Below are 24,872 nucleotides of genomic sequence, written 5' to 3'. Positions count from 1 at the left end.
CTTTCTTCTCTCCTTTATTTTACTTTACTTGTTTCTCCTCTGAAATCACTGTTTGCATGGTAGAGCTCCCCATGGCTTTTTTTCAGGGGGAACTTGGGGGAACTCAGTTCCACCACCTCTGGCTCAGACCCTTTGATGCCTGCTCACCACAATCACTTGTAAACACAGAAGTCGGGTTTCTGTGTTTACAAGTGACAGCTCTGCACTCTGTGTGTAACCCCCCTGAACTCTGCACTCTGTATGTAACCCCCCTGAACTCTGCACTCTGTATGTAATGCAAATCTGGTATTTATTGCCCCTTTAAGACCCTCCTGCTGTTTGTGAAAACTGAACGGGGTCGTGATTAAGTTCCTGCACCTATTTTCTGAGAAAAAAAAGCTCTGGAGCTCCCTGGACTTTGGGGCTCCCAAGGACCTCTACATGGTAAGTGACCATACATGCTGGTATTTCAGGTGCTGCCCACGATACAGATCTGCCTGAAGAACACAATAGGAGATTATAGTCAAACATAAGATAAAATATGAGAACAAGAAGGGTGACCCTTACAAAAGCCCCGAATCTTAGGGCAGTGATGTAAAACCTACTCCAATGGATTGTGCTATGAAGAAAGTAAAACTGCTTTTGGAGGTCATTCCACCCGAAAGTCAGACTTTGGTTATGGGGGAAGTTGTGTAGGTATCTCTCTGGCTTCTTATGGGTCTCATGGACTTCGTCAGACGGAGATCTCCACCCTGGATCTAGGCCGTGCTCCACTCCCTGGCGGGGCCTTCCTACTGCACCTGTTACATTCCCCATAACATAAAACAAATCCCAAATCCAGCAGGGGTGGCGGGACCCCCTTGTAAAGGCCATGATGGGTGTGCGAACCTAGGAACACAGCACAAAGATCTCATCATCGCCTCTCACCACCGGAAACCAGCCAGGTGGTTTAACACTTCAGCATCCACCAAGAGCTTAAGATGGACAGACACGTTAAGCACACAACGCGAGTATCATATGTCCGGTGTGCACTAGTGTTGCTCACGAATATTCGTATTGCGAATATTCGGCTTGAATATGGCATATTCGAGTATTCGCGATATATTTCGAATTTCGCAATGAATATTCGCAATTCCGAATATTCGTATTTTTTCAATTTTATTTTTAAAACAGATCACATCCTATCGACGTCTAAAAGCATTGCTGGTATGATTAGAGACCCTGGGCCGAGTAGCTAAGCTGAGGCGATCCTTTTATGTTGCTGAATATAAAAAAAAAAAATTGCAAATTTTCGCTAATGCGAATGCGAAAATGATTGCGAATTTTCGATAACTGTGGTAGGAGAACTCTGATTGTCTCTGATGCAAAAGGGGGGGGCTTTGTGTATGTGTATGTTATGAATATTTGTATGTTTGATATTATTTTTTTTTGTAAGAAGGAAAAAATTGCGCATACCTTAAAAAAGGGGAGAATACAGCAGCAACTCAAAAATGTTATACAACATAAATGAATACAAGACAGAAAATGGAGTCGCTCTACAAGAATAAAAAATATGTCTAGTGACAAGACATGTGGGCAAATTATAAAATAAGCAAGCGCAAATAACTTGTGAAATACACAGTGAAACAAATATATAAAGAAATATAGTCCCAATAATAGAAAAATAATCTTTCATAAAAATGTCTGATATGTGAAGTGAAAAAAAGTCCAAAGCATGCAGCATGAACGTGTTCAATCTTCAAGGTGTTTGATTGACAAACGGCTGTGACAGATGGATAGAGTAAAGAATCACCACCAATGCAAAACACTTTTTATTTTGTATTGTAAAATATCACGAATATTCTGAGCCAATCAGAGTGCTCCTTCTGCATTTGCCGAATATTCGCAATTATTTTGTATTGTAAAATATCAAGAATATTCTGAGCCAATCAGAGTGCTCCTTCTGCATTTGCCGAATATTCGCAATTATTTTCTATTGTAAAATATCAAGAATATTCTGAGCCAATCAGAGTGCTCCTACAGCATTTGCCGAATATTCGCAATTATTTTGTATTGTAAAATATCAAGAATATTCTGAGCCAATCAGAGTGCTCCTTCCGCATTTGCCGAATATTCGCAATTATTTTGTATTGTAAAATATCAAGAATATTCTGAGCCAATCAGAGTGCTCCTTCTGCATTTGCCGAATATTCGCAATTATTTTCTATTGTAAAATATCAAGAATATTCTGAGCCAATCAGAGTGCTCCTACAGCATTTGCCGAATATTCGCAATTATTTTGTATTGTAAAATATCAAGAATATTCTGAGCCAATCAGAGTGCTCCTACCACAGTTATCGAAAATTAGCAATTATTTTCGCATTCGCAATAGCGAAAATTCGCAATCATTTCATTTCGATAAAATATCACGAATATTCGAATTTAGCGAATATATCTCGAATATTCGACTATATATTCGTGATATATCGCGAAATCGAATATGGCGTATTCTGCTCAACACTAGTGTGCACACAGTTAATGGGATAACACATAACAGGCTCAGGAGAGCAAAGGGGGAGGCTGATCCCCCTCCGTACTATATGATGTAATGAGATTCAGGAATCCAAATGTCTGGGAAGGCAGCCCAGCGTCCACAGACTAAACACCGGGGTAAAGTCTGAGCACAGACACCCCATCGCTCCATACATTAGTACATGGACACCCAATCAAAGACGACATCTGACAAATAAACCCATAGGGGTATATTTCATTAACCACTTAAGACCCGGACCTGGCCATTTTTTGCGATTCGGCACTGCGTCGCTTTAACAGACAATTGCGCGGTCGTGCGACGTGGCTCCCATACAAAATTGGCGTCTTTTTTTCCCCACAAATAGAGCTTTCTTTTGGTGGTATTTGATCACCTCTGCGGTTTTTATTTTTTGCGCTATAAACAAAAATAGAGCGACAATTTTGAAAAAAATGCAATATTAAATATTAATATTAATATAAATATCCCCCAAAAAAGAAATAAAAAAACATATTTTTCCCTCAGTTTAGGCCGATACGTATTCTTCTACCTATTTTTGGTAAAAAAAATCACAATAAGCGTTTATCGATTGGTTTGCTCAAAATTTATAGCGTTTACATAATAGGGGATAGTTTTATTGCATTTTTAGTAATAATTTTTTTTTTTACTACTAATGGCGGCGATCTGCGATTTTTTTCGTGACTGCAACATTATGGCGGACACATCGCACACTTTTGACACATTTTTGGGACCATTGTCATTTTCACAGTGAAAAGTGCTATAAAAATGCACTGATTACTGTGAAAATGTCAATTGCAGTTTAGGAGTTAACCACAAGGGGGCGCTGTAGGAGTTAAGTGTGACCTCAGGTGTGTTTCTAACTGTAGGGGGGGGCGGGGGTTGGATGCTTGACATCAGTGATCGTCGTTCCCTAAATCAGGGAACAGACGATCACTGACATTGCCACAATGAAGAACGGGGAAGGTGTGTTTACACACGCCTCTCCCTGTTCTTCAGCTCCTGTGACGAATCGCAGGACACCGGTGGTGATCGGGTCCACGGGTCCCGCGGTCACGGAGCTTCGGTCCGGGTCGCGCGCACGCCACCCACGGCTGGGCTCTTAAAGGGGACGTATATATACACATATATACGTATATACGTTTCCGTACGGCGTGTTTAGCGTAAGGCTGCCCCTTCTATTAGCAGGGGCAGCCAATGCTAAAGTATACCCGTCGTTCCCGCGTCGCGACGTTCGAATTTTAGGTAATTTGCGTAAGTGATTCGTGAATGGCGCTGGACGCCATTCACGTTCACTTTGAAGCAAATGACGTCCTTGCGACGTCATTTGCCGCAATGCACGTCGGGAAAGTTTCCCGACGGAGCATGCGCTCTACGCTCGGCGCGCCTAATTTAAATGATTCCCGCCCCCTACAGGATCATTTACATTAGGCGTCCTTACGCAGGGCAAGTTTACACAGCGCACATGCAATTTACGAAGCTACTGCTCCGTGAATCGCGGGTAGCGCAGTAAATTTGCGGGGGCGCAGGGCAAAAATGCTGCCCTGTGCCTGCGTAAGAAAGGCGCAGATTCTTACTGAATCTGGGCCATTCTTTATATCTACAGGTAAGCCTTATTATAGGCGTAACTGTAAGTTAAAGTGATAATACAAAGTTTACTACCACTTGAAGTCTTCTACAGATGAGTTTCCATTCCTTCCACAAGAGGGCGACACACTTCAGACCAGCATTCTGCATCGTTGGTATGGTACCAGTTGGTTGGATCTCTAGAGGAAGTCCCAGCTACAATGTAACATTGTTCTGTTCATGTTATCTGCTCTGAGTTGATATTTGTGGAGATCCAGCAAGAGGTTCTTCTCTCTAATGAAGGAACACATGCTGTGATTGGTGATTGCATGGACGCATTGTTGTCTGTACAATGTGATGGTTGCCAAGCCGTACAGAACGCGGAGGCGCTGTGTGCCCCGTAATGCAATCCAGATGTCGGCTGGATACTTTCAGAAAACGTTGTAGAGCGTGAATCCAGACTTCACCATCCAAGCCGCGGACCATGAGAGGCGAGCGAGAATTCTGCAAAACGTTGGGGGGAGGGGGGGGGATTTCTGCGAAATTTACCCAAGGCACTAAGGAAGGCGATTAAGAATTATTTATTTATTTATTTTTTAAGTAGAAATGTAATATGTTTATATATATATTTTTTTACATTTTAGATTCCCCTTAAAGCGGAGGTCCGCACGAAAAGTGAACCTCCACTTTTTGGAACCCCCTTCCCTCTCCGGTGTCACATTTGGCACCTTTCAGGGGAGGGGGGTGCAGATACCCGTGTAATCCAGATATTTGCACCCACTTCTGGGCATAGATATCCGCAGAATCTGTGGGTATCTACGCTACTCCCCCCCCCCCCCCCGCTGTGTTCTGGGAAACACACAGTTCCCAGTACACAGCGGGGACCAGTGAAGACTAGGGTGACCACATTTCCAAACTGCCATTCAGGGACACCCCCCCCCCCGTGCGCCAGCCCCCCAAAAAAGAGGATTTTTGATACTTTTTTGTCAAATTTTGGAAAAACAAAAGCAAACAGTGGTCACCAGTTTAGACAGGTGGTATACATTTGTCAGCCTCATTTTATTTCCCCCACTAGTCAGCTTTATTTTTTATTACCCCCCCCCCACTTGTCAGCCTCATTTTATTGCCCCCACTTGTCGGCCTCATTTTATTGCCCCCACTTGTCAGCTTCATTTTTTATTACCCCCCACTTGTCAGCCTCATTTTATTGCCCCCACTTGTCGGCCTCATTTTATTGCCCCCACTTGTCGGCCTCATTTTATTACCCCCACTTGTCGGCCTCATTTTATTACCCCCACTTGTCGGCCTCATTTTATTACCCCCACTTGTCGGCCTCATTTTATTACCCCCACTTGTCGGCCTCATTTTATTGCTCCCACTTGTCGGCCTCATTTTATTGCCCCCACTTGTCAGCCTCATTTTATTGCCCCCACTTGTCAGCTTTATTTTTTATTACCCCCCCCCCCCACTTGTCAGCCTCATTTTATTGCCCCCACTTGTCAGCTTCATTTTTTATTGCCCCCACTTGTCAGCTTCATTTTTTTATTGCCCACACTTGCCAGTCTCATTTTATTTCCCCCACTTGTCAGCCTCGTTTTTTTTTGCCCCCCCCCCCCCACTTGTCAGCCTCATTTTATTGCCCCCACTTGTCAGCCTTATTTTTATATTGCCCCCCCCCCCCTACTTGTCAGCCTCATTTTATTGCCCCCACTTGTCAGCCTCATTTATTACTGTAGCCATAGTGCCTCGACTTGTCACCTGACCTGCTCCAATTAGGTTCTATTTGCTAATCTGGCCTGGTCCGATGTGATAAGCGGTTGAGCGTCGGTCTTTGTTCCCTGGTCCAGGCTGGAGGGCCCCTCCCCCAGGCAGGCGGGTCGGCTCAGGCTGTGGGTGGGAGGAGGGGAAGTCGGGCAATGCGCTGCGGGAGTTGGGACAGGCAGCTGAGCTGTGAATCTAAGCCAGCCAGCACTCCGGGACACTGTGGCCCGGATTCACGTACATAAGCGCATATTTATGCCGGCGTATCGAATATACGCTACGCCGACGTAACGCAGAGAGGCAAGCACAGTATTCAGGAAGCCAGTGCTGCCAAATCTGCGCTGGGTTCCCTCGGCGTAAGTCGTCGTAAGTGGAAGTGGGCGTGAGCCATGCTAATGAGGCGTGACCCCATGCAAATGATGGGCCGAGTGCCATTCAAGTACTTAAAACGAACGGCGCATGCGTCGTACCGTGGACGTATCCCAGTGCGCATGCGCAGAATCACGTCGGAACTACTCCCTAAGATACGCCGGATCAATGCCTACGACGTGAACGTAACCTACGCCCAGCCCTATTCACGTACTACGTAAAATACGACGGCTGTGTTCCCTGGTCCATTCGTTTGCATGAGTTGCGCCATCTATATGGGGAATAACTTTACGCCGGGCGTACGACTTACGCAAACCGCGTATATTATGCGCCGGGCGCAACTACGTTCGTGAATCGACGTATCTCCCTCATTAGCATATGCGAATAGGAAATCAATGGGAGCGCCACCTACGTCCAGCGTAAATATGCGCCCACGATACGCCGGCGTAGGAAAGTTACGTCGGTCGGATGAAGCCTATTTTCTGCCGTATCTTGGTTTCAGTGTCCGTTGCATAGATACGACGGCGCATATTTACACTTACGCGGCGTATCTCGAGATAGGTCGGCGTAAGTGCTTTGTGAATGGGGGGAGTAAAACCTTCCGGGCTGAAGTGGTTAAAAAAAGCATCCAGTACCACATTTTGAAGGAAGTGTAAGTGAGCCCTTAGGGCAGTGATGGCGAACCTCGGCACCCCAGATGTTTTGGAACTACATTTCCCATGATGCTCAGGCACTCTGCAGTGTAGGTGAGCATCATGGGAAATGTAGTTCTAAAACATCTGGGGTGCCAAGGTTCTCCATCACTGCCTTAGGGGATTGGCCCAGAAATGTTTTTCTTTTTTTAGGAGGAATTAACACATATAAGTAATGAAATCAGGAAAAGTTTGCACTTTGTGTATTTTATTTTCTATAGTAATTCCATTCGCCCAACAATTTGTATTGCTAATTCTAATTTGCCTTTCAGTGATTTTACAAACCCGCATGAATAAATCCTCTATATCGGGGGTCTAAAGCTGATGGGCCTCCAACTGTGGAAAAACTACAAGTCCCATGAGGCATTGCAAGGCTGACAGTTACAAGCGTGACTCCCTCAGGCAGAGGCATGATGGGACTTGTAGTTTCGCAACAGCTGGGGGGGGGCGCTAGTTTGAGACCCCTGCTCTAAAATGCCCCAACAGGCAGCAACAGTACAATTTATTTATTTATTTTTCAGAAAAGTTCCAAATGTTATCATTTAAACACCATCCTGGAGCACCGGGCCATGACTGTGTAGGCAGATGCAGTTTATTTTCTCTAACTGCAGGTGGCGCTCAACCACAGAGGAAGAGGAAGTCAGGAGGAACATGAACATGCTCCTCTATTGTTTACTGGGTCACAGGGAAAGATAGAAGCGTGTGATTCTGGCAGCCATCTTGGGTCAGGCAGAATCTATTTAAGACCTGGCTTTGGCACTCATCGTGTGAATGGATCGTGTAGGGATCTGTCAGGGAAAGCGAAAAGCGGAAGGAAAGGTTCCAGAAGAGCAGGGACAGAATATAGACAAGCAATCCTTGCAGGAATCCTCCCATTAATTCCGCCCTCTGAGACAGAGGCACATCTGAGACCCGCTCTACTCCACATTCCTATGAAGAACGGCGAGTGTTCCCAGCCAGGCGCCCACCCACTGGGCGTATTGTATTGTTGAGCTTGGACTTTAATACAAGTTCTGTTTGCTACAACCAGACTCTGTGCAACAGGGTTGGACTGGGACAAAAATTTGGCCCTGGACTTCATCCAGACTGGCCCACTTTGAAAGGTCTATCCCAGAGCGGCCAGAAAACTCCCGCACCCCCACAGCCACCCAAGCCACCTCTCCCCCTTCACTAGCCACTAGCCGTTCTACTTTATTAGAGTAGAGCGGCTGGTACTGGTACTCTTATAGGCAGTACCAGTGGGGAAGCTAGACATTATTTCACCCGGGGCAAAGAATCAGTTTGGTGCCCCCCCCCCCCCCCCCATGGGACAAGATTAGGAAGAAGTGGGCCATAGCTGTTGAGTCAGCTGTCTGTCCCCTCCCCCATGCGCCTTCTGGTGCCCCCCATGCTCCTCTGGTCCTCCCCCTGCTTCTCTGTTCCCCTCCAGGTGAGTGCTGCGGGGAGGGAGAGACAGAGGTGTGGAGGGGGGGGGGGCGGTCCGCTGTCACTGACTGAAGCCGGCCCACTGAGCCATCGGCCTACCGGGAAACTCCCGGTAGTCCCAATGGCCAGTCCATCCCTGCTGTGCAATCAATGCCACTGCCCCCACCCACAACTGTGCCTAGGCCTGAGTTGACGGCAACAGCCTGCTGCAGACAGGAGGAAGCATTTCCTCAGTCTCCACTCCCCTAGTGATCAGACTGTCGACGGGCTGATCCGTGTCAGGCATTTGTGAACACAGCCAAGATCTGCATAGACACCAGGACTAATAGTGCATACACATACACTGCATACAGCTGAACTGAACAATGCCCGAGTTTAAATGCCCCTCCCTTGCCCCCACTGGTTCTGCACCCACACTGGGCTATGAGTAAGTGTTCCTGGTGCTCACTTACATCAGTGTTTCTCAACTCCAGTCCTCAAGGCCCCCCCAACAGGTCATGTTTTCAGGCTTTCCATTATTTTTCACAGGTGATTTGATCAGTTTCACTGCCCTAGTAATTACCACAGCCGTTTCATCTGAGGGAAAACCTGAAAACATGACCTGTTGGGGCCCCTTGAGGACTGGAGTTAAGAAACCCTGACTTACATCATCACCTCTGCTCATCAGACCACAGCGACGATCTCTGCTTCCGTGCTCGGTCATCTATAGCGAGTTCTTTGCTCTCACACTGAAAACGAGCCGGGGCAACTCTTCCAAGTAGTCCCCATGCACGGCACCACTTAACCGTTCCCAGGCAAGGTTTGGCAGCACTACACAAAATGACCAGGACCAAGGCGGCGAGCTGTGCCTGGGCTCGCTTAAAACTGCCACTCTTACCTGACTGGGTCATCTCTGAACTGGCATCTCAGTCCAGGAAGAAGTGGATGAGTCAGGACCTGGATCACCTGTGCTTATCAGAGAGGGAGGGTGTAGTTCTGGTGTCCACCACCGGGTGTCTTCTAGCAGCCAGCAGTCTCCAGTGATCAATTTCCACCTGATGCTGGCTGCTGGGAGGGTGTTTAGTTCCTCCTTTACATTTACCCCTCACATCCCTGTTTTGCTCTGTTGCCAGATACTGCTAGCCATTTATCCTGAACCCTGCTGCCTTGTTCCTGATCCCAGTTTTGGTTTCCGCTTTCTATATGTTCCCTACGCCTCTTTTTACCCCGTTTTCCGTGTTCCCTATTTGTATATAGTTTGTTAGCTTCTTGCTAGGATTGTTTAGTTAGGTATTTTTTCACTGGGTTCACTTGTATCTTTAAAGTGTTACTAAACCCAGGACTCTGCATTCACTGTGACCCCTTTTACACTGGGGGGCGGTTTGCAGGCGCTATTGCGCTAAAAATAGCGCCTGCAAACTGGCCTGAAACAGCGGCTGCTGTTTCTCCAGTGTGAAAGCCCTCGGGGCTTTCACACTGGAGCGTTGCGCTAGCATGACGGTAACAAAAGTCCTTTTTTTAAATTTCCAAATTGTTAATTTTCCGAATTTTTGAATTTTTTGAATTTCCGAATTTTTGAATTTCCGAATTTTTGAATTTCCAAATTCCGAATTTCCATATTTCTGAATTTTCGAATTTCCATATTTCCAAATGCAGAAATTTTAAATGTTCGAATTTCCGATTTTCAATTTATTTTTTCGATTTCGGAACTGCACATGTCTAATGACCTGTTGGGAGTACTTGAGGACTGAGAAGCACTGAGATAAGAGTACTGTGATAATAAATACCTGGAAGGGTTTTCTGGGCTCTATGCCCCTCCCCCTTTATGTGGCGTCAAAGTTTACAATGTGTTTCATTTTAAAACCAGCACCCTGGACACACCCGGGAGCTTTATTTAGGGCGCGGTTACTCCCCATTATGCATCAAAGGCCACCTCGGAAAAAACGCCCCACCAGGGCGGACATCCCGCTCTTCACCAGGTTCACAGTGCCTGCGACCACCGACTCGGCTACCACCTTCTCCGCAGCGACTACGGCCGGCTGTGTGGCCATGACGACGGTGCCCCTCGCGGCGGCGGCACCAACCACCCCATACAGGCCGATCCCCGCCGTCAGGCCCAGTCCGATGGCATTACAGGTGAAACGCGTAGTGTACCCGGAACAGAACTTCTCCTGTTCTTCCTGCAGATGGGACTCCAGCTCTCCCAGCACTGTGCCGTGGTGGGCGGGGTTAGGACCCTTCAAGGAGTCGGTGAACTTTTTGGTCAGTTCCTCCACCTTATCGGAGATGAGCGTCCTCATGGTGGATGGTAGGAGGTGGGAAGGCTGAGGGGAGACAAAACACAAAACATCATTATCTTCTAGATCAGGGGTCTCCAAACCCTTCACACCAAGGGCCAGTTTACTGTCCTGGGCCAGATTGTTGCCAGCTGGGTAGAAAATGTCCTGGGCCTGGCATCAGTGAGAATAAACATGGCTTCAGGGTTGGTGGTCAGTAGGAGGTGGAGCAGTGCCCCATCATTGGTATTCGTGGGAGGAATAGTGCCCCATCATTGGCATCAGTGGGGGGGAATGTTGCCCCATCATTGGTATTAGTGGGAGGAATTGGTGCCCCATAATTGGTATTAGTGGGAGGAATGGTGCCCCGTCATTGGTATTACTGGGAGGAATTGGTGCCCCATCATTGGTATTCGTGGGAGGAATAGTGCCCCATCATTGGTATTCGTGGGAGGAATAGTGCCCCATCATTGGTATTCGTGGGAGGAATGGTGCCCCATCATTGGTATCAGTGGGGGGGGGGGAATGGTGCCCCGTCATTGGTATTACTGGGAGGAATGGTGCCCCGTCATTGGTATTACTGAGAGGAATTGTGCCCCATCATTGGTATTACTGGGAGGAATGGGGCCCATTTATTGGTATTCGTGGGAGGAATGGTGCCTCATCATTGGTATTCATGAGAGGAATAGTGCCCCATCATTGGTATCAGTGGGGAGGAATGGTGCCCCATCATTGGTATTAGTGGGAGGAATTGGTGCCCCATAATTGGTATTACTGGGAGGAATGGTGCCCCGTCATTGGTATTACTGGGAGGAATGGTGCCCCGTCATTGGTATTACTGGGAGGAATGGTGCCCCGTCATTGGTATTCGTGGGAGGAATGGTGCCCCGTCATTGGTATTCGTGGGAGGAATGGTGCCCCATCATTGGTATCAGTGGGAGGAATGGTGCCCCATTATTGGTATCAGTGGGAGGAATTGTGTCCCATCATTGGTATCAGTGGGAGGAATAATGTCCCATCACTGAGGGAAATGGTGCCCCATCATTGGTGTCAGTGGGAGGAATTGGTGGCCTATCATTGATATCAATGGGAGGAATAATGCCCCATCACTGAGAGGAATGGTGCCTCATCATTGGTATTAGTGGGAGGAATGGTGCCCCATCATTGGTATCAGTGGGAGGAATGGTGCTCCGTCATTGGTATTAGTGGGAGGAATAGTGTCCCATCATTGATATCAGTGGGAGGAATGGTGCCCCATCATTGCTATCAATAGAAAAAGCAGTGCCCCATTGTCTGTGTCAGTGGGAGGATTAGTGCCCCAAGGGCCAGGTAAAAGTCAGCAATGGGCCACATCCGGCCCTCGGGCCACAGTTTGGAGACCCCCGTTCTAGATGCATGGAATTCACTTAAAGGGGAACTCCAATTTGTTGGGCCGTATTAATTTTACTGCTCCCCTGGGCACCACCATGATGTACCCCTAAGTCGTGCCAAACGTCCTGGAGACGTTCATGCACCCCCTGCCTCTCCTGCGGTGATTGGACACAGCACGAGTTCATCAGCAGGCTCGCAGCCAATGATTTTGGCCTGTGAACCTTCCAAATTGCTTGGGCCAATCACAGCACAGATCTATGTGTGTTAGTAAACACAATACAGGGCTGGCTGATTTTTTTTTTTTCGCTTACCGTTTAGAGCCGAGAACAGGGGGGGGGGGGGGGAGAGGACAGAAAGTTTGTGAGTAAAATCAGCCCATATATCCTTATTAGGTACAGATAACCCTTTGATTTCCCTCCTGATCACCTCTGCCAGTGTCATTAGTACAGTGACAGTGCACAGTATTATCACTGTATTCGTGTCACTAGGGACATCATTGTCAGTTAGCGTTCCTCCAAGGCAGTGTCAGTTAGCGCCAGACTTCCCGCCACAGTCCCCCTATAAGTCACTGACCACGGCTGTTACTAGTGTCTATCTTGGCCCGTATCCTAGTCCCTCCCGCTCAGAACTATTCTCATGTCCCAATACACACCCCGTTTTTTTTTCTCTCTCGGATGTGGTCACTCACCCGATTGTTGAGGAATTCGGCCATCTCCATCTTGGTGTTCTCCAGGGTCTTCTGGTTCATAATGGCATAAAACATCTGGGAGGAGAGAACCGAGAGTGAGAGGCGGCGGTACGCAGGCCGTATGTGGGAGGCAACCAATTGCGGAGAAAGACAGTTGGATTTGTGCAAACCGATTGGCTCCTCTCTAATTGTGATGTCACTTTTCTCACAAGGGTAAAAAAAATTGATAAAGATCTTTGGCTTTTCTCATAGCCCCCCCCCCCCAGGGCAGATATTTGGAATCATGGGGCTCAGTGCACCCCCTTCCAGTTAGGGCCCCACCTTCCTCTGTGTGACTGCCAATGCTAGCATGTGCAATGTGTGGGACTCAGAAGAATAGAATTGTGTGGGGGCGTGGCTGATTAGGTCAAGCCACACCCACAACATGGGAGTCCTGCAGGGTGCTAATAAGGCCAGTCAGTCACATGAAGACTCCATGACTGGGTGTATGGGGGCAGTGGTGGGCGTGTTTTTTTTGGGGGGTTGGTGCAGCAAACAACCCCCCCATTGGTCGCAAACACCCCCCCCCCATTGGTCAATGACAACTCAGCACCCCCCCCCCCCCTACTTACCCTAGCAGGCCCGGGTGGTTATGTTGTGGGATCCGGCAGGCAGGGCAGCGGGGGTGGGCTCCTAGCGCCTATGGATGGCGGGCAGGATCCTGTGTCTTCTGTGCGACTCCTTCCTTCTCCTAGGCGTCCAATAGGATCGCCTGTCCTTTCAGCCAAACAGGTGATGGGTATCAGACCCACTTTCTGATTGGCCGGGAGGAGAATCAGTGTTGCAACAGCGAATATTAACCACTTGATTACCGAGCCTGTTTTTCGTGTTTACGAGACTAAAACAGTTTTTTTTGCTAGAAAATTACTTAAAACCCCCAAACATTATATATTTTTTTTCTAACACCCTAGAGAATAAAATGGCAGTCATTGCAATACTTTTTGTCACACCGTATTTGCGCATTGGTCTTACAAGCGCACTTTTTTTGAAAAAAAAAAGGATTTTTGTACTCACCGTAAAATCCATTTCTCTGAGTTCATAGACGGACACAGCCTTCATTGACCTTAGGGTTATGCTTCTTCCTACCAGGAGATTTAGGCAGAATTCTACAGCACTTAAGGAGTTAAAAACTTTCCTTCATGCCGCTCCTCCCAGGGGGCGTGGCTCCCCCAGGCATAACCCACACCCTGCTTTAGCAGCCTCAGTTCGTAACAAGCAGTACAAACAAAGGAGGGGTGGGTGCTGTGTCCGTCTATGAACTCAGAGAAATGGATTTTACGGTGAGTACAAAAATCCTTTTTTCTCTTTCGTTCATAGACGGACCACAGCCTTCATTGACCTTAGGGACGTCCCCAAGCAGTGTCAAAAAAATTCGAGGGGTGGGAAAAATAACACAGCAAAAACAGGTTACACCCCAAACAAAAACCGGAGTTACTCAACGGAGGAACTCCAACCTTAAACTGCCGCCTGTAACACCCTGCGGCCAATGGAGGCATCCGAAGATGCACTCACATCCACCATATAAAACTTTATATACTGAAAAAGCGTGGACCGACGACCAGGTCGCAGCCTTACACACCAGTAACACAGAGGCTTGGTGTCGGAAAGCCCAAGAGGCCCCGATCGCCCTGGTCGAATGCGCCATGACCCGAAAGGGGGGCGCCCGCCCTTCAGGGCATAGGCCTGAAGCACAATCCGTCGGATCCACCTGGAAATGGTGGCCAACGAAACTGCCAGGCCCTTACTGGGACCGGACACAGACACGAACAGCGAGTCCGACATCCGGAACGGAGCTGTCGCCGACAAGTAAACTCGAAGGGCCCGAACCACATCCAAAGAATGTAAAGTGGCTTCCTTCGGGTTCTTCGGCTGAGGACACAAGGATGGAAGAACAATGTCCACATCCAAGTGAAAAGCCGAAACGACCTTAGGGAGAAAAACGGCTGCGGCCGCAGCACCACCTCATCCTTACGGATGACCAAGCAGGGAGCCTTGCAAGACAAGGCCGCCAGAACAGACAGACACCCGTCTGATCGAGGTAATTGCTACCAGAAATAAAATCACCTTTTGTGACAATAAAACAAAAAACCTCCCGAATGTCCTCAAAGGGAGCATCCCGAAGCACTGAAAGGACTAAATTCAAGTCCCATGGGGGTAATGGAGGGCGCACCGGAGGGGCCACCTGCCAGACCCCCTGACCCAACGCACGCACCCAGGAGTGCGATGCCAAGGGTCGCTGCAAGTAAAAAACAGCCAGAGCAGAAATCTGGCTCCTAACCGTACGTAAGGCGAGAGCCTGAACCACTCCCTGCTGCAAAGACAGCAGAATCCTGTACACAACGCATGTACGAGAGTGCCAGTTCATCTCCCCACACACAGAGAAGTAGGCCTTCCATGTATGAGGAAAAAACCTACGTGAGGTAGACCTCCGTGCAGGCAGCACGGTAGAGACCACCGAGCCCAATAGGCCTCGGTCCTTAAGCCCCTGGCTCTCAACAGCCACGCTGCTAAGGCCGGTGGCTGTGAAACAGGGTGGAAGATTGGACCCTGTAACAGAAAATCAATTCCCAGGGGAAGACGCTAGGGGGCGTCTGCCAGCAGACGCACCTGGTCCGCGTACCAGAAGCGACGCGGCCAATCTGGGGCAATCAGGACCGATAGAATCCCTACAGCTTCTACTCTGCGCAGCAGGCGAGGAAGAAGCTTCCGAGGAGGGAAGGTGTAAAGTAGGCGACAGCGACCCCAAGGAGCCACCAACGCGCCTGACGCGTCCGCCCACGGGTCCTTAAACCTGGCCACGAACCGTGGCACCTACCGATAGAGACGGGACGCTAGAAGGTCCACGTCCGGAGTGCCCCACTTTCGGCACAGACCCCGAAACACCTGCGGGTGGAGAGACCACTCTCCTTGGCCCAGTGCAGTGCGACTTAGGTAGTCGGCTAGCCAATTCCGTATTCCCGGAATGTACCCGGCCGATAGAGCCGGAACGGACCCTTCGGCCCACCGAAAGGATGCGCGCGACCCCCGTCGCTGCAACAGAACTCCGTGTGCCTCCCTGATGATCAACCTACGCCACGGACGTGGTGTTATCGGACAGGATCCTGACCGGTCGCCCTGTAGATCCAGGGACCACCTGGTAAGGCAAAGCTTGATTGCTCGGAGCTCCAGAACGTTGATCAGTAGGCAGGACTCCACCTGAGTCCAGTGCCCCTGGGCTGACTGGGTGCCCCAAGCGCCCCTCCCCAACCGGAGAGGCTGGCATCCGTCGTGACCACTGTCCAGTGGCCTGCAGAAAAATGACTTTCCGGCCCGAAGCACCGGAAACGCCAGCCACCATACCAGGGGAGACATGATCAGATGACTCAACTGAATCTGGTAATCCAGAGATGACGGAAGCTAGTCCCATCGTGACAGCAGTTCCCTCCGTAGTACCCTGGCGTGGAATTGGGCATACGGAACCGCCTCGAAAGAGGCTACCAACTGACCCAGAACCTTCCTGCAGAATCGCAGAGATGACCGCTTCTGGGTCGGCAACTGCTGCACAGCAGATAGCAGAGTCTGAAGTTTTTCCGCTAGGAGAAACACACTCCCGCCCCGGAGGAATCCAGGACCAGTCTCAGGTATCCCTGAGACGGAATCAACCCTGATTTCAGGACAATCCAGAAACCAGCCGAACACTCGGAGAGCCTGACACGTGATAGACACGGCTCCACCAATGCAGAGCTCGAAGAAGCTCGTAGGAGAATGTCGTCCAGACATCCCATGATAACAAACCCCCGCTGTCACAGCCGGGCCAGTATCGGTACGAGCACCTTGGCGAAAACCCGCCGAATGGGAAGGACACCATTGAAAATGGTCCCCCCCGACCGCAAAGCACAGAATCTCTGGTGGTTTGAGGATATGCAGGTACACGTTCATGACATCCAAGGATGCCAGAAAAACCTGACAAAACAAAACGAGGGACTTGAGGCCCAGAATCGACCGGGCCCCATCCTCCATGGGGACACAAACAGAATGGAGTAAAACCCCGAGACCGTTCCAACGAGGGAACTGGCACAATCACTCCCCTGACCAGAAGATCCTGGACAGCCCCTGACGGAGTCAACCGGCGAACCGGAGGAGGCCAGAAGCCGGAGGGAAAAAACCTGTTTGGCAGACAAGAGAGAAACTCAATCTTGTACCCCAAGGAAAACACTTCGCAATGCGAAGCCAGTCTCCCACCCGAGACACGGGCGGGAGCAGACCTTCAGGCGGAAGCAGGTATGTCCGCAGACTTGTTAGGCATGCGGTATCCGGTGCGCTGCTACCCCCGCAGCGGGGATTCAAGCACCATGTAGACCTACCCCCACCGCACAGGGCGAGCGAAAAAACGCTCGGAGGTAGGCAAGGAGGGTCCTTGCACAGGGCGAGGTCCCTAGCCCTTCCCAAACCGTGGGAACAGCATGCGCTTACCACCTGTGGCATCCTCAATGATGCCAGTCAGGGAAGACCCAAAAGGACCGTTCACCCTTAACGGCCATCACCAAGGCCACCTTAGAGGTCCTTCTTCCAGCTCCTGCAGCAGGAGCTTCGCCCTTTTAGTCGGGGCCTGCCAGGGCCCCGGCCAGAGCCGGCCTCACCGCCGAACCCACCACCGTGAATAGGGAGCGGGCCACGGCCTCCACTCTCCTATCAGCGGGATCCTGAAATGCAGGAGCCCCTTCCACAGGCAATGTGGTGGCCTTGCGCAGTCTGGACACAGGGGGGTCCACTGGCGGAGGAGAGACCTACTTTTTTTTTTTTTAAAGCCCCCCTCAAGGGGGTAACGGGTTGCAAAGTTTTTTGACAAACTTTTTGCGGTGCATCCCATTCCTTGTATAACATATAGTCCAAATAAGGAACACAAGGAAACACTTCAGCGATGCGTGGTAGTCTGCTGGTACTGACACGGAGGTGTCTCCGCCACATCCTCAATTTTTAGAGCCTCACGCACCGCAGAAACAAGAGCTCCAACAAATTCTTGCCAGCAACTGACTGCAGCAGAGTCATCCTCACTATCCATAAGGGTTAAAACCCGCAGCCTCTGACATAACAGAACCAGAAAAAAACAGCGATTCTGTGTCATCCCCAGAAGCAGGCTTCAGGGAGGGGGCGCTTTTTTACCCCCCATCCGGGCACTAGCTGCTTCAAACCTGGCAAGAAACCCAGGACAGCCAACATAACAGATGTGGCAGGGGGAGGGGCGTTAAGGGTTAACTCAGGCATAGCTCGAGTTCCATAGTGTCAGCGCTGAGTCACCCACCCTGCAAGGCAGGACAAAAAAAAACCCCACTGGTCACCTCCTTGCTGCTATTGCAGAGCATGGGGGGCCCCCGGTATTCACCACCCCACCCAGCTGCAGAGGGAGCTGAAAAACCTCAGGTGTGCTCTGATGTGCTGACTGTGATGTGTATTCACCTCATGGAAGATTCACAGCACTAAAACTGTAACAGCACTAAAACTGACCAGAGGCTGTGCCGAGTCATCTCAGGGAAGAATCACATCGTTACCAAGGAGATTTCCAAGATGGCCACCATCTGAGGTAAAAATTACCTCATAGAACACAGCAGCACTGACTGCTTTGTCTGTTACCTCAGAAAAGAATCACAGCGTTACCAAGGAGATTTCCAAGACGGCCGCTGTCTGAGGTAAAAATTACCTCATAGAACACAGCAGCACTGACTGCTTTGTCTGTTACCTCAGAAAAGAATCACAGCGTTACCAAGGAGATTTCCAAGACGGCCGCTGTCTGAGGTAAAAATTACCTCATAGATCACAGCAGCACACAGCAGCACCCCCCAGAGTAACAACACAGTCCCCCTAACAACACACGGGCTCCGGTGGTAACAAAGAAAACCCAGGAGGCCCCCCTTCACAGCCACTACCCAGTCAGGGGAAGGAGGGAGAGGAAGGGAAGAGAGGAAAGCAGGGCGGACCCTCAGTCGACCTCCCCAGGGAAACCACCAGCCAGACCACTTACCTGAGTAAGGGGCCACTACTTACCTGTCCTGCGACTACCCGGCTGGAGGTATCCCAGACAGAACCAACGTCCGTAAACGGCATGGCTGTCGGCCAGACACACTGTGACAAGGCCATAGAGACCGGTCATATGTGTGCCCTAGAACCAAAGTTCCCCGGCCGCCCCTGGAGCAATGGGGCCTGTCGTGGACGTCCCAAAGCTGAGCTGAGGGCCGGCACACGCTCGAAGGCCGAACATGGGGGGACTACAAGAGTCGAGGACCCAGCCTGTCACCCAGTCGGCTGTTGATAGAAGAATCGCAGGATTCAAAAATGCAGGAACAAAATAATAAAAAAAGCGAGAAAAATCGCCAGAAAAAAACTCCAGAGTCCAGGAACTCCAGAGATAGCCTTGACCTCCTGTCGTTAGGCAGAAAACAAACTGAGGCTGCTAAAGCAGGGTGTGGGTTATGCCTGGGGGAGCCACGCCCCCTGGGAGGAGCGGCATGAAGGAAAGTTTTTAACTCCTTAAGTGCTGTAGAATTCTGCCTAAATCTCCTGGTAGGAAGAAGCATAACCCTAAGGTCAATGAAGGCTGTGTCCGTCTATGAACGAAAGAGAAAAAACACTTTTTTGAATAAAAAAATAAGACAACAATAAATGTTGCCCAAATTTTTTATATATTGTGAAAGATAATGTTACGCCGAGTAAAATGATACCCAACATGTCACGCTTAAAAATTGCGCCCGCTCGTGGCATGGCGTCAAACTTTTACCCTTAAAAATCTCGATGGGCGATGTTTAAAAAATTCTACAGGTTGTATTTTTTGAGTGACAGAGTAGGTCTAGGGCTAGAATTATTGCTCTCGCTCTAGCGATCGCGGCGATACCTCACTTGTGTGGTTTGAACACCGTTTTCATATGCGGGCGCTACTCGCGTATGCGTTCGCTTCTGTGCGCGAGCTCGTCTGGACGGGGCGTTTTAAAAAAATGTTTTTTTTGTTTTCTTATTTATTTTTATTTAGTTTATAATTTTTTTACACTGAAATAAAAAAATAAAATAATTTCACTTTTATTCCTATTACAAGGAATGTAAACATCCCTTGTGATAGAAAAAAGCATGACAGGTCCTCTTAAATATGAGATCTGGGGGTCAAAAAGACGTCACATCTCATATTTACACTAAAATGCAAGAAAAAAAAATTTGAAACTGTCATTTTTTCAAATGCCAAAAAAAAAAAATGTTGCTTTAAGACGGTGGGCGGGACTGACGTTTTGACGTCACTTCCGCCCAGCAGAGCTATGGGGACGGGTGAAGGAAATTTTTCCCTCTCCCGCCACCGATAACGGCGATCTTGCGGCGAATCCGCCGCGGAGACCGCCGTTATCGTTTACAGGACCGTTGGCACTAAAGATGGACACCTCGGTTGTGGCAGCAGCTGCTGCCGTTACCGAGATATCCATCTTTAAAAACAGGACGTCATTTGACTATGGGCCAGTAACCAAGTGGTTAAAATTGCTCTTGCAACACACCTGGGTGTGCTCTGGACGCAATGCTCTGCGCCGCAAGCCCACCCTATTTTGAAGCCTATTAGAGCCTCTAATCAGTGCTTAAAAAAATAAAACACCCCGCCATAGGAATTCATGCGCCAGGGTCCTGATAGGGGATGGGCACATGGATAGGGAGGGCGGCGCCCATGCGCCCACAATGGACGGGCCGCCCCTGTGTGGGGGGTGTACACAGAGGTCGGTAGTAGGAGGGATAGAAATCAAATAAAAAGTGGGGGGTGTTGTACTTGATGATATTAGAGACTCTAAAGCAGGGGGTCTTCAAACTACGGCCCTCCAGTTGTTCAGGAACTACAATTCCCATCATGCCACGTCATGTCTGTGAATGACTGAGTGTTACAATGCCTCGTGGGGCATGTAGTTCCGAAACAGCTGGAGGGCCGTAGTTTGGAGATCCCTGCTCTAAAGGAAGTACCATCCCCAGAACCAAAGTCATTCAGCAAACCAGGACCATCAGCAAGGGGGTAAGAGGTTGTATTGCAATAAGGGGCCCAAGCAGGGGGTGCCAGGCCCAGCAAAGACTGTCCTTCCTCCTAGCAAACCATTAATACTGCATGCAGGGATGGACTGGCCATTGGCAGAGCTTCCCCTCATTTCAGATCTACCCCTCAGATTTACAGTCACTGCACTTGTGGAACAAAGTGGATTTGCCTTTTGTAAATAACCCCCCCTGTGGTTTTCTAGTAGGAAGGACACTCATAGGCAGGGTTTGTTGGGCCCGCCCCCGCTGGGCCCCCTTATGGCATTACTGCCTGGACCCCCTTACTGGTGGCCCTGCTCTTCTCCAATCAGAGGACAGCATTCTTTATGTGTGTGTAGGTCATGAACTATATCAAGGGAAAATCCATGGAGTGGTTTTATTTGAGCCGATATAATAAGGACTTACCTCCATCGGCGTGGAGAAGCCGTATTTTTGTTGCTCGAGAACACTGACAAATTCCTAGAAGAAACGAAGACATAGATGGAGTATTACACCCGGTATATGAAGAAAAGGAAGAAGACACAAACTGTCCCTACATGAGGACATTTGTCACATGCATTGTGGGTAATTCAGAATGAATTGCACCGTAATGCATGTGTTGCGCGTTACTGCAAGGCAATAGTGTTCATGGGTCCTTAGATTACAATGTACTGTTCAATGTCTTAATATTATTGAGAGGCCATTAAAGGGGTTGTAAAGGTTCATGTTTTTTTTTCACCTTAATGCCATAAAGCGGAGGTTCCGCCGATTTTTTTTATTTTTTTTTAAAGCCAGCAGCTACAAATACGGCAGCTGCTGACTTTTAAAAAACGGACACTTACCTGTCCAGCGCGCCCGCGATGTCAGCAGCCGAAGCCGAGCAAATCGCTCGGTCCTCGGCTGCTTCCGCCGCCATCCTCGGGGAGGGAATCAGGAAGTGAAGCCTTGCGGCTTCACTGCCAGATTCCCTACTGCGCATGCGCGAGGATCGCAGCGCGTCGTCACTGGTCCCCGCTCTCTCCTGGGAACAGTGTTTCCTAGAAGACAGCGAGGGGTGGGGGGGGGTGTGACGTAACAAGGCTGGATTCCCCGTGGGAGTCATAACCCTGGAAGTGGTGCAAATACCTGTCTCAGACAGGTATCTGCACCCCCCTCCCCCCTGAAAGGTGCCAAATGTGTCACCGGAGGGGGGGAGGGATCCAAAAAGCGGAGGTTCACTTTTTATGTGAACCCCCGCTTTAAGGTGAAAAAAACATCCAAGCATTAGCGCCCCCCCCCCAGCCCATGTTTACTTACCTGACCCCTTTGAAAGTCCCGCGCCGTGAACGTGCTGGCTTCTCAGCTCGTTCGTTGGTTGATTGAAAGCAGCGCAGCCATTGGCTCGCGCTGCTGTCAATCATATCCAATGACGGGGGGCGGGGCCGAGTGATACAGTGAGCGGCTATAGCCCCCGGCTGTATCACGGGAGCGCGCCCGCAAGAACTTACCACCATGCGAGAGAGCGTGCATGAAGGTGGAAAGTTCTTGTGGGGGGGGGGGGGGGGGGGGGACTGCTGAGACCCCAGAAGACCGGGTTCAGGCAAGTATGACATGTTTGTTATTTAAAAAAAGAAAATTCTCTTTAGTGTTCCTTTAACCACTTAAGCCCCGGACCATGATGCAGCTAAAGGACCTTGCCCCTTTTTGCGATTCGGCACTGCGTCGCTTTAACTGACAATTGAGCGGTCGTACGACGTGGCTCCCAAACAAAATTGGCGCCCTTTTTTCCCCACAAATAGAACTTTCTTTTGGTGGCATTTGATCACCTCTGCGGTTTTTATTGTTTGCGCTATAAACAAAAATAGAGCGACAATTAAAAAAAAAAAAAATTATATACCGTATTTATCGGCGTATACCGCGCACTTTTTTGTCCTGAAAATCAGGGCAAAATCGTGGGTGCGCGGTATACGCCGATACCCGCTTTCCCGCGCCGAGTTTTGAATACTGCGCCGACATATACCGAGCGCAGTACACTCGGGTATAGTCGGGCAGTCTCGGCACCTTCCGCGCTCACGTCCTGGACGTACAGGACGTCAGCGCGAGAGTTGCCGAGCATTGCCGACAATACACGAGTGTACTGCGCTCTGTATATGTCGGCGCAGTATTCAAACTCGGCGCGGGAAACGAGCGGGGAGGACGCCGCAGAAGGACGCCGGACCCGACGAAGAGGACACCCGAAGCCGCAGACGAACGCCGGACCCGACGTGGATGCCGCGCAAGACACCAAAACTGTAAGTACAAAAAAACTTTTTTTCCACAGGATTGGGGGCAACTTTAGGGGTGCACGGTATACGCGGGAGCGCGTTATAGCGCGATAAATATGGTATATATATATATATATATATATATATATATATATATATATATATTTTTTTTTTTTTTTCCCTTTTTTCTATAATAAATATCCACATTTTTTTTTTATAAAAAACATTTTTTTCCTCAGTTTAGGCCGATACGTCTTCTACATATTTTTGGTAGAAAAAAATAAAATCGCAATAAGCGTTTATTGATTGGTTTGCGCAAAGGTTGTAGCGTTTACAAAATAGGGGATAGATTTATGGCATTTTTATTAATCATTTTTTTCTTTTTTTTTACTAGTTATGGCGGCGATCAGCGATTTTTATCATGACTGCGACATTATGGCGGACAGATCGGACACTTTTGACACATTTTTGGGACCATTGTCATTTTCACAGCGAAAAGTGCTATAAAAATGCGCCGATTACTGTGAAAATGACAATGGCAGTGAAGGGGTTAACCACTAGGGGGCGCTGTAGGGGTTAAGTGTGCCCTAAGGGAGCGATTCTTACTGTAGGGGGGCGGGGCTGGACGTGTGATGTCACTGATCGTGAATATGAAGCGTCTTCATACCGACCTGCAGGATGGAGGGAAGGTGTGAGCAGGTGAGGAGCTCCCCGGTCCGGTCCGTCTTAGTCCGGTGCCAGACGCCTTTCACCGCGTCCGCTATGAACGCGCGCAGGTTCTCCTGGAAGTCTTCATCCATATCTGTCATGGGGGGGTAGAAGGGAGAGGGGGCAATTATAATGCGACCGAGAGCCAAGACGGAGATCAGGGAAGACTATCATTACTAACAGAAAAGCGTATGAACAATGAAATGATTACTTTTAGCGCCATGTGGGGGGAGGGGGGGGTCATTACCTTGAAGGCGCCCCTGCCCCTCTCCCGTTATCCCTTTCCCTGGGTGGGGGAGGAGGAAGCAGCGGGTGTGACTGCTTTTTAAGCCCCATAACACTTTGGGATAATTGCAGCCCTTCTGGAGTTTCTGAAAAAGAAGAGAGACACTAGATTAGAGCAGAACCCCACCCACCAATCACAAGATCAGAAAAAAAGTGAACAGACCATGAAAAAGATAAAAAAATGATTTTGCTGCAATATTCATATACAATCTAAAAAAATACAAAAAAGAAATAAAAAATCCCTCCTGCAGTACTTTTTTTTGCCACTAGCCCTGGTGACCAGCATTATTCAACGCACTTCCTCTGAGCCCAGGTCACCCTAGACCAGTGATGGGGAACCTTGGCACCCCAGATGTTTTGGAACTACATTTCCCATGATGCTCAACTACACTGCAGAATGTGTGAGCATCATGAGGAAATGTAGTTCCAAAACATCTGGGGTGCAGAGGTTCCCCATCACTGGTCTAGACCCACCCAGATCCGGATTTCCCACAAGGCCACCAAGGCCAGGCCTCGGGGCGGCAGGGTGCCAAGGGGCGGCAGCAGCATGGAGTCCCCCGATGCCCGGCACATACAGTTAATGGCCCGGATTCAAAGAGATCTGCGCTCTATTTGCGGAGGCGCAGGGCAACGATTTTGCCCTGCGCCCCCGCAAATATTTTGCGCTGCCCTCGATTCACGGAGCAGTAGCTCCGTAAATTGCGAGGGCGCGCCGGCAAAATTGCCCGGCGTAAGCGCGCGCAATGTAAATGATCCCGCCGGGGGCGGGAATCATTTAAATTAGGCGCGTTCCCGCGCCGATCGTAAAGCGCATGCGCCGTCGGGAAACTTTCCCGATGTGCATTGCGGCAAATGACGTCGCAAGGACGTCATTTGCTTCAAAGTGAACGTGAATGGCGTCCAGCGCCATTCACGTATCACTTACGCAAACGGCGTGAAATTCAAATTTCACGACGCGGG

The 24,872-nt window shown here is 49.4% G+C and overlaps 1 protein-coding gene across 2 annotated transcripts in view; it reads right to left on the bottom strand.

Annotated features, from left to right (window-relative positions):
* Positions 1-10,148: 10,148 nt before the first annotated feature.
* LOC120942972 (RING finger protein 112-like) overlaps positions 10,149-24,872 on the bottom strand; it is a 32,445-nt gene continuing 17,721 nt past the window's right edge. For both annotated transcript variants that reach the window (XM_040355982.1, XM_040355980.1), the window contains 5 exons: positions 23,875-23,998; positions 23,591-23,721; positions 21,103-21,156; positions 12,634-12,708; positions 10,149-10,622 (listed from right to left, as the gene is read on the bottom strand). In XM_040355982.1, coding sequence (XP_040211916.1) covers positions 10,221-10,622; positions 12,634-12,708; positions 21,103-21,156; positions 23,591-23,721; positions 23,875-23,998 — 786 coding nt within the window. In that variant the 3' untranslated portion in view covers positions 10,149-10,220. The remainder of the gene's footprint in view (positions 10,623-12,633; positions 12,709-21,102; positions 21,157-23,590; positions 23,722-23,874; positions 23,999-24,872) is intronic.

This window comes from Rana temporaria, chromosome 6, assembly GCF_905171775.1.
Source record: "Rana temporaria chromosome 6, aRanTem1.1, whole genome shotgun sequence".
Lineage (NCBI taxonomy): Eukaryota > Metazoa > Chordata > Amphibia > Anura > Ranidae > Rana > Rana temporaria.
The sequence above is the reverse complement of the archived record's forward strand: the minus strand, read 5'-3'. Positions and strand labels throughout refer to the sequence as shown.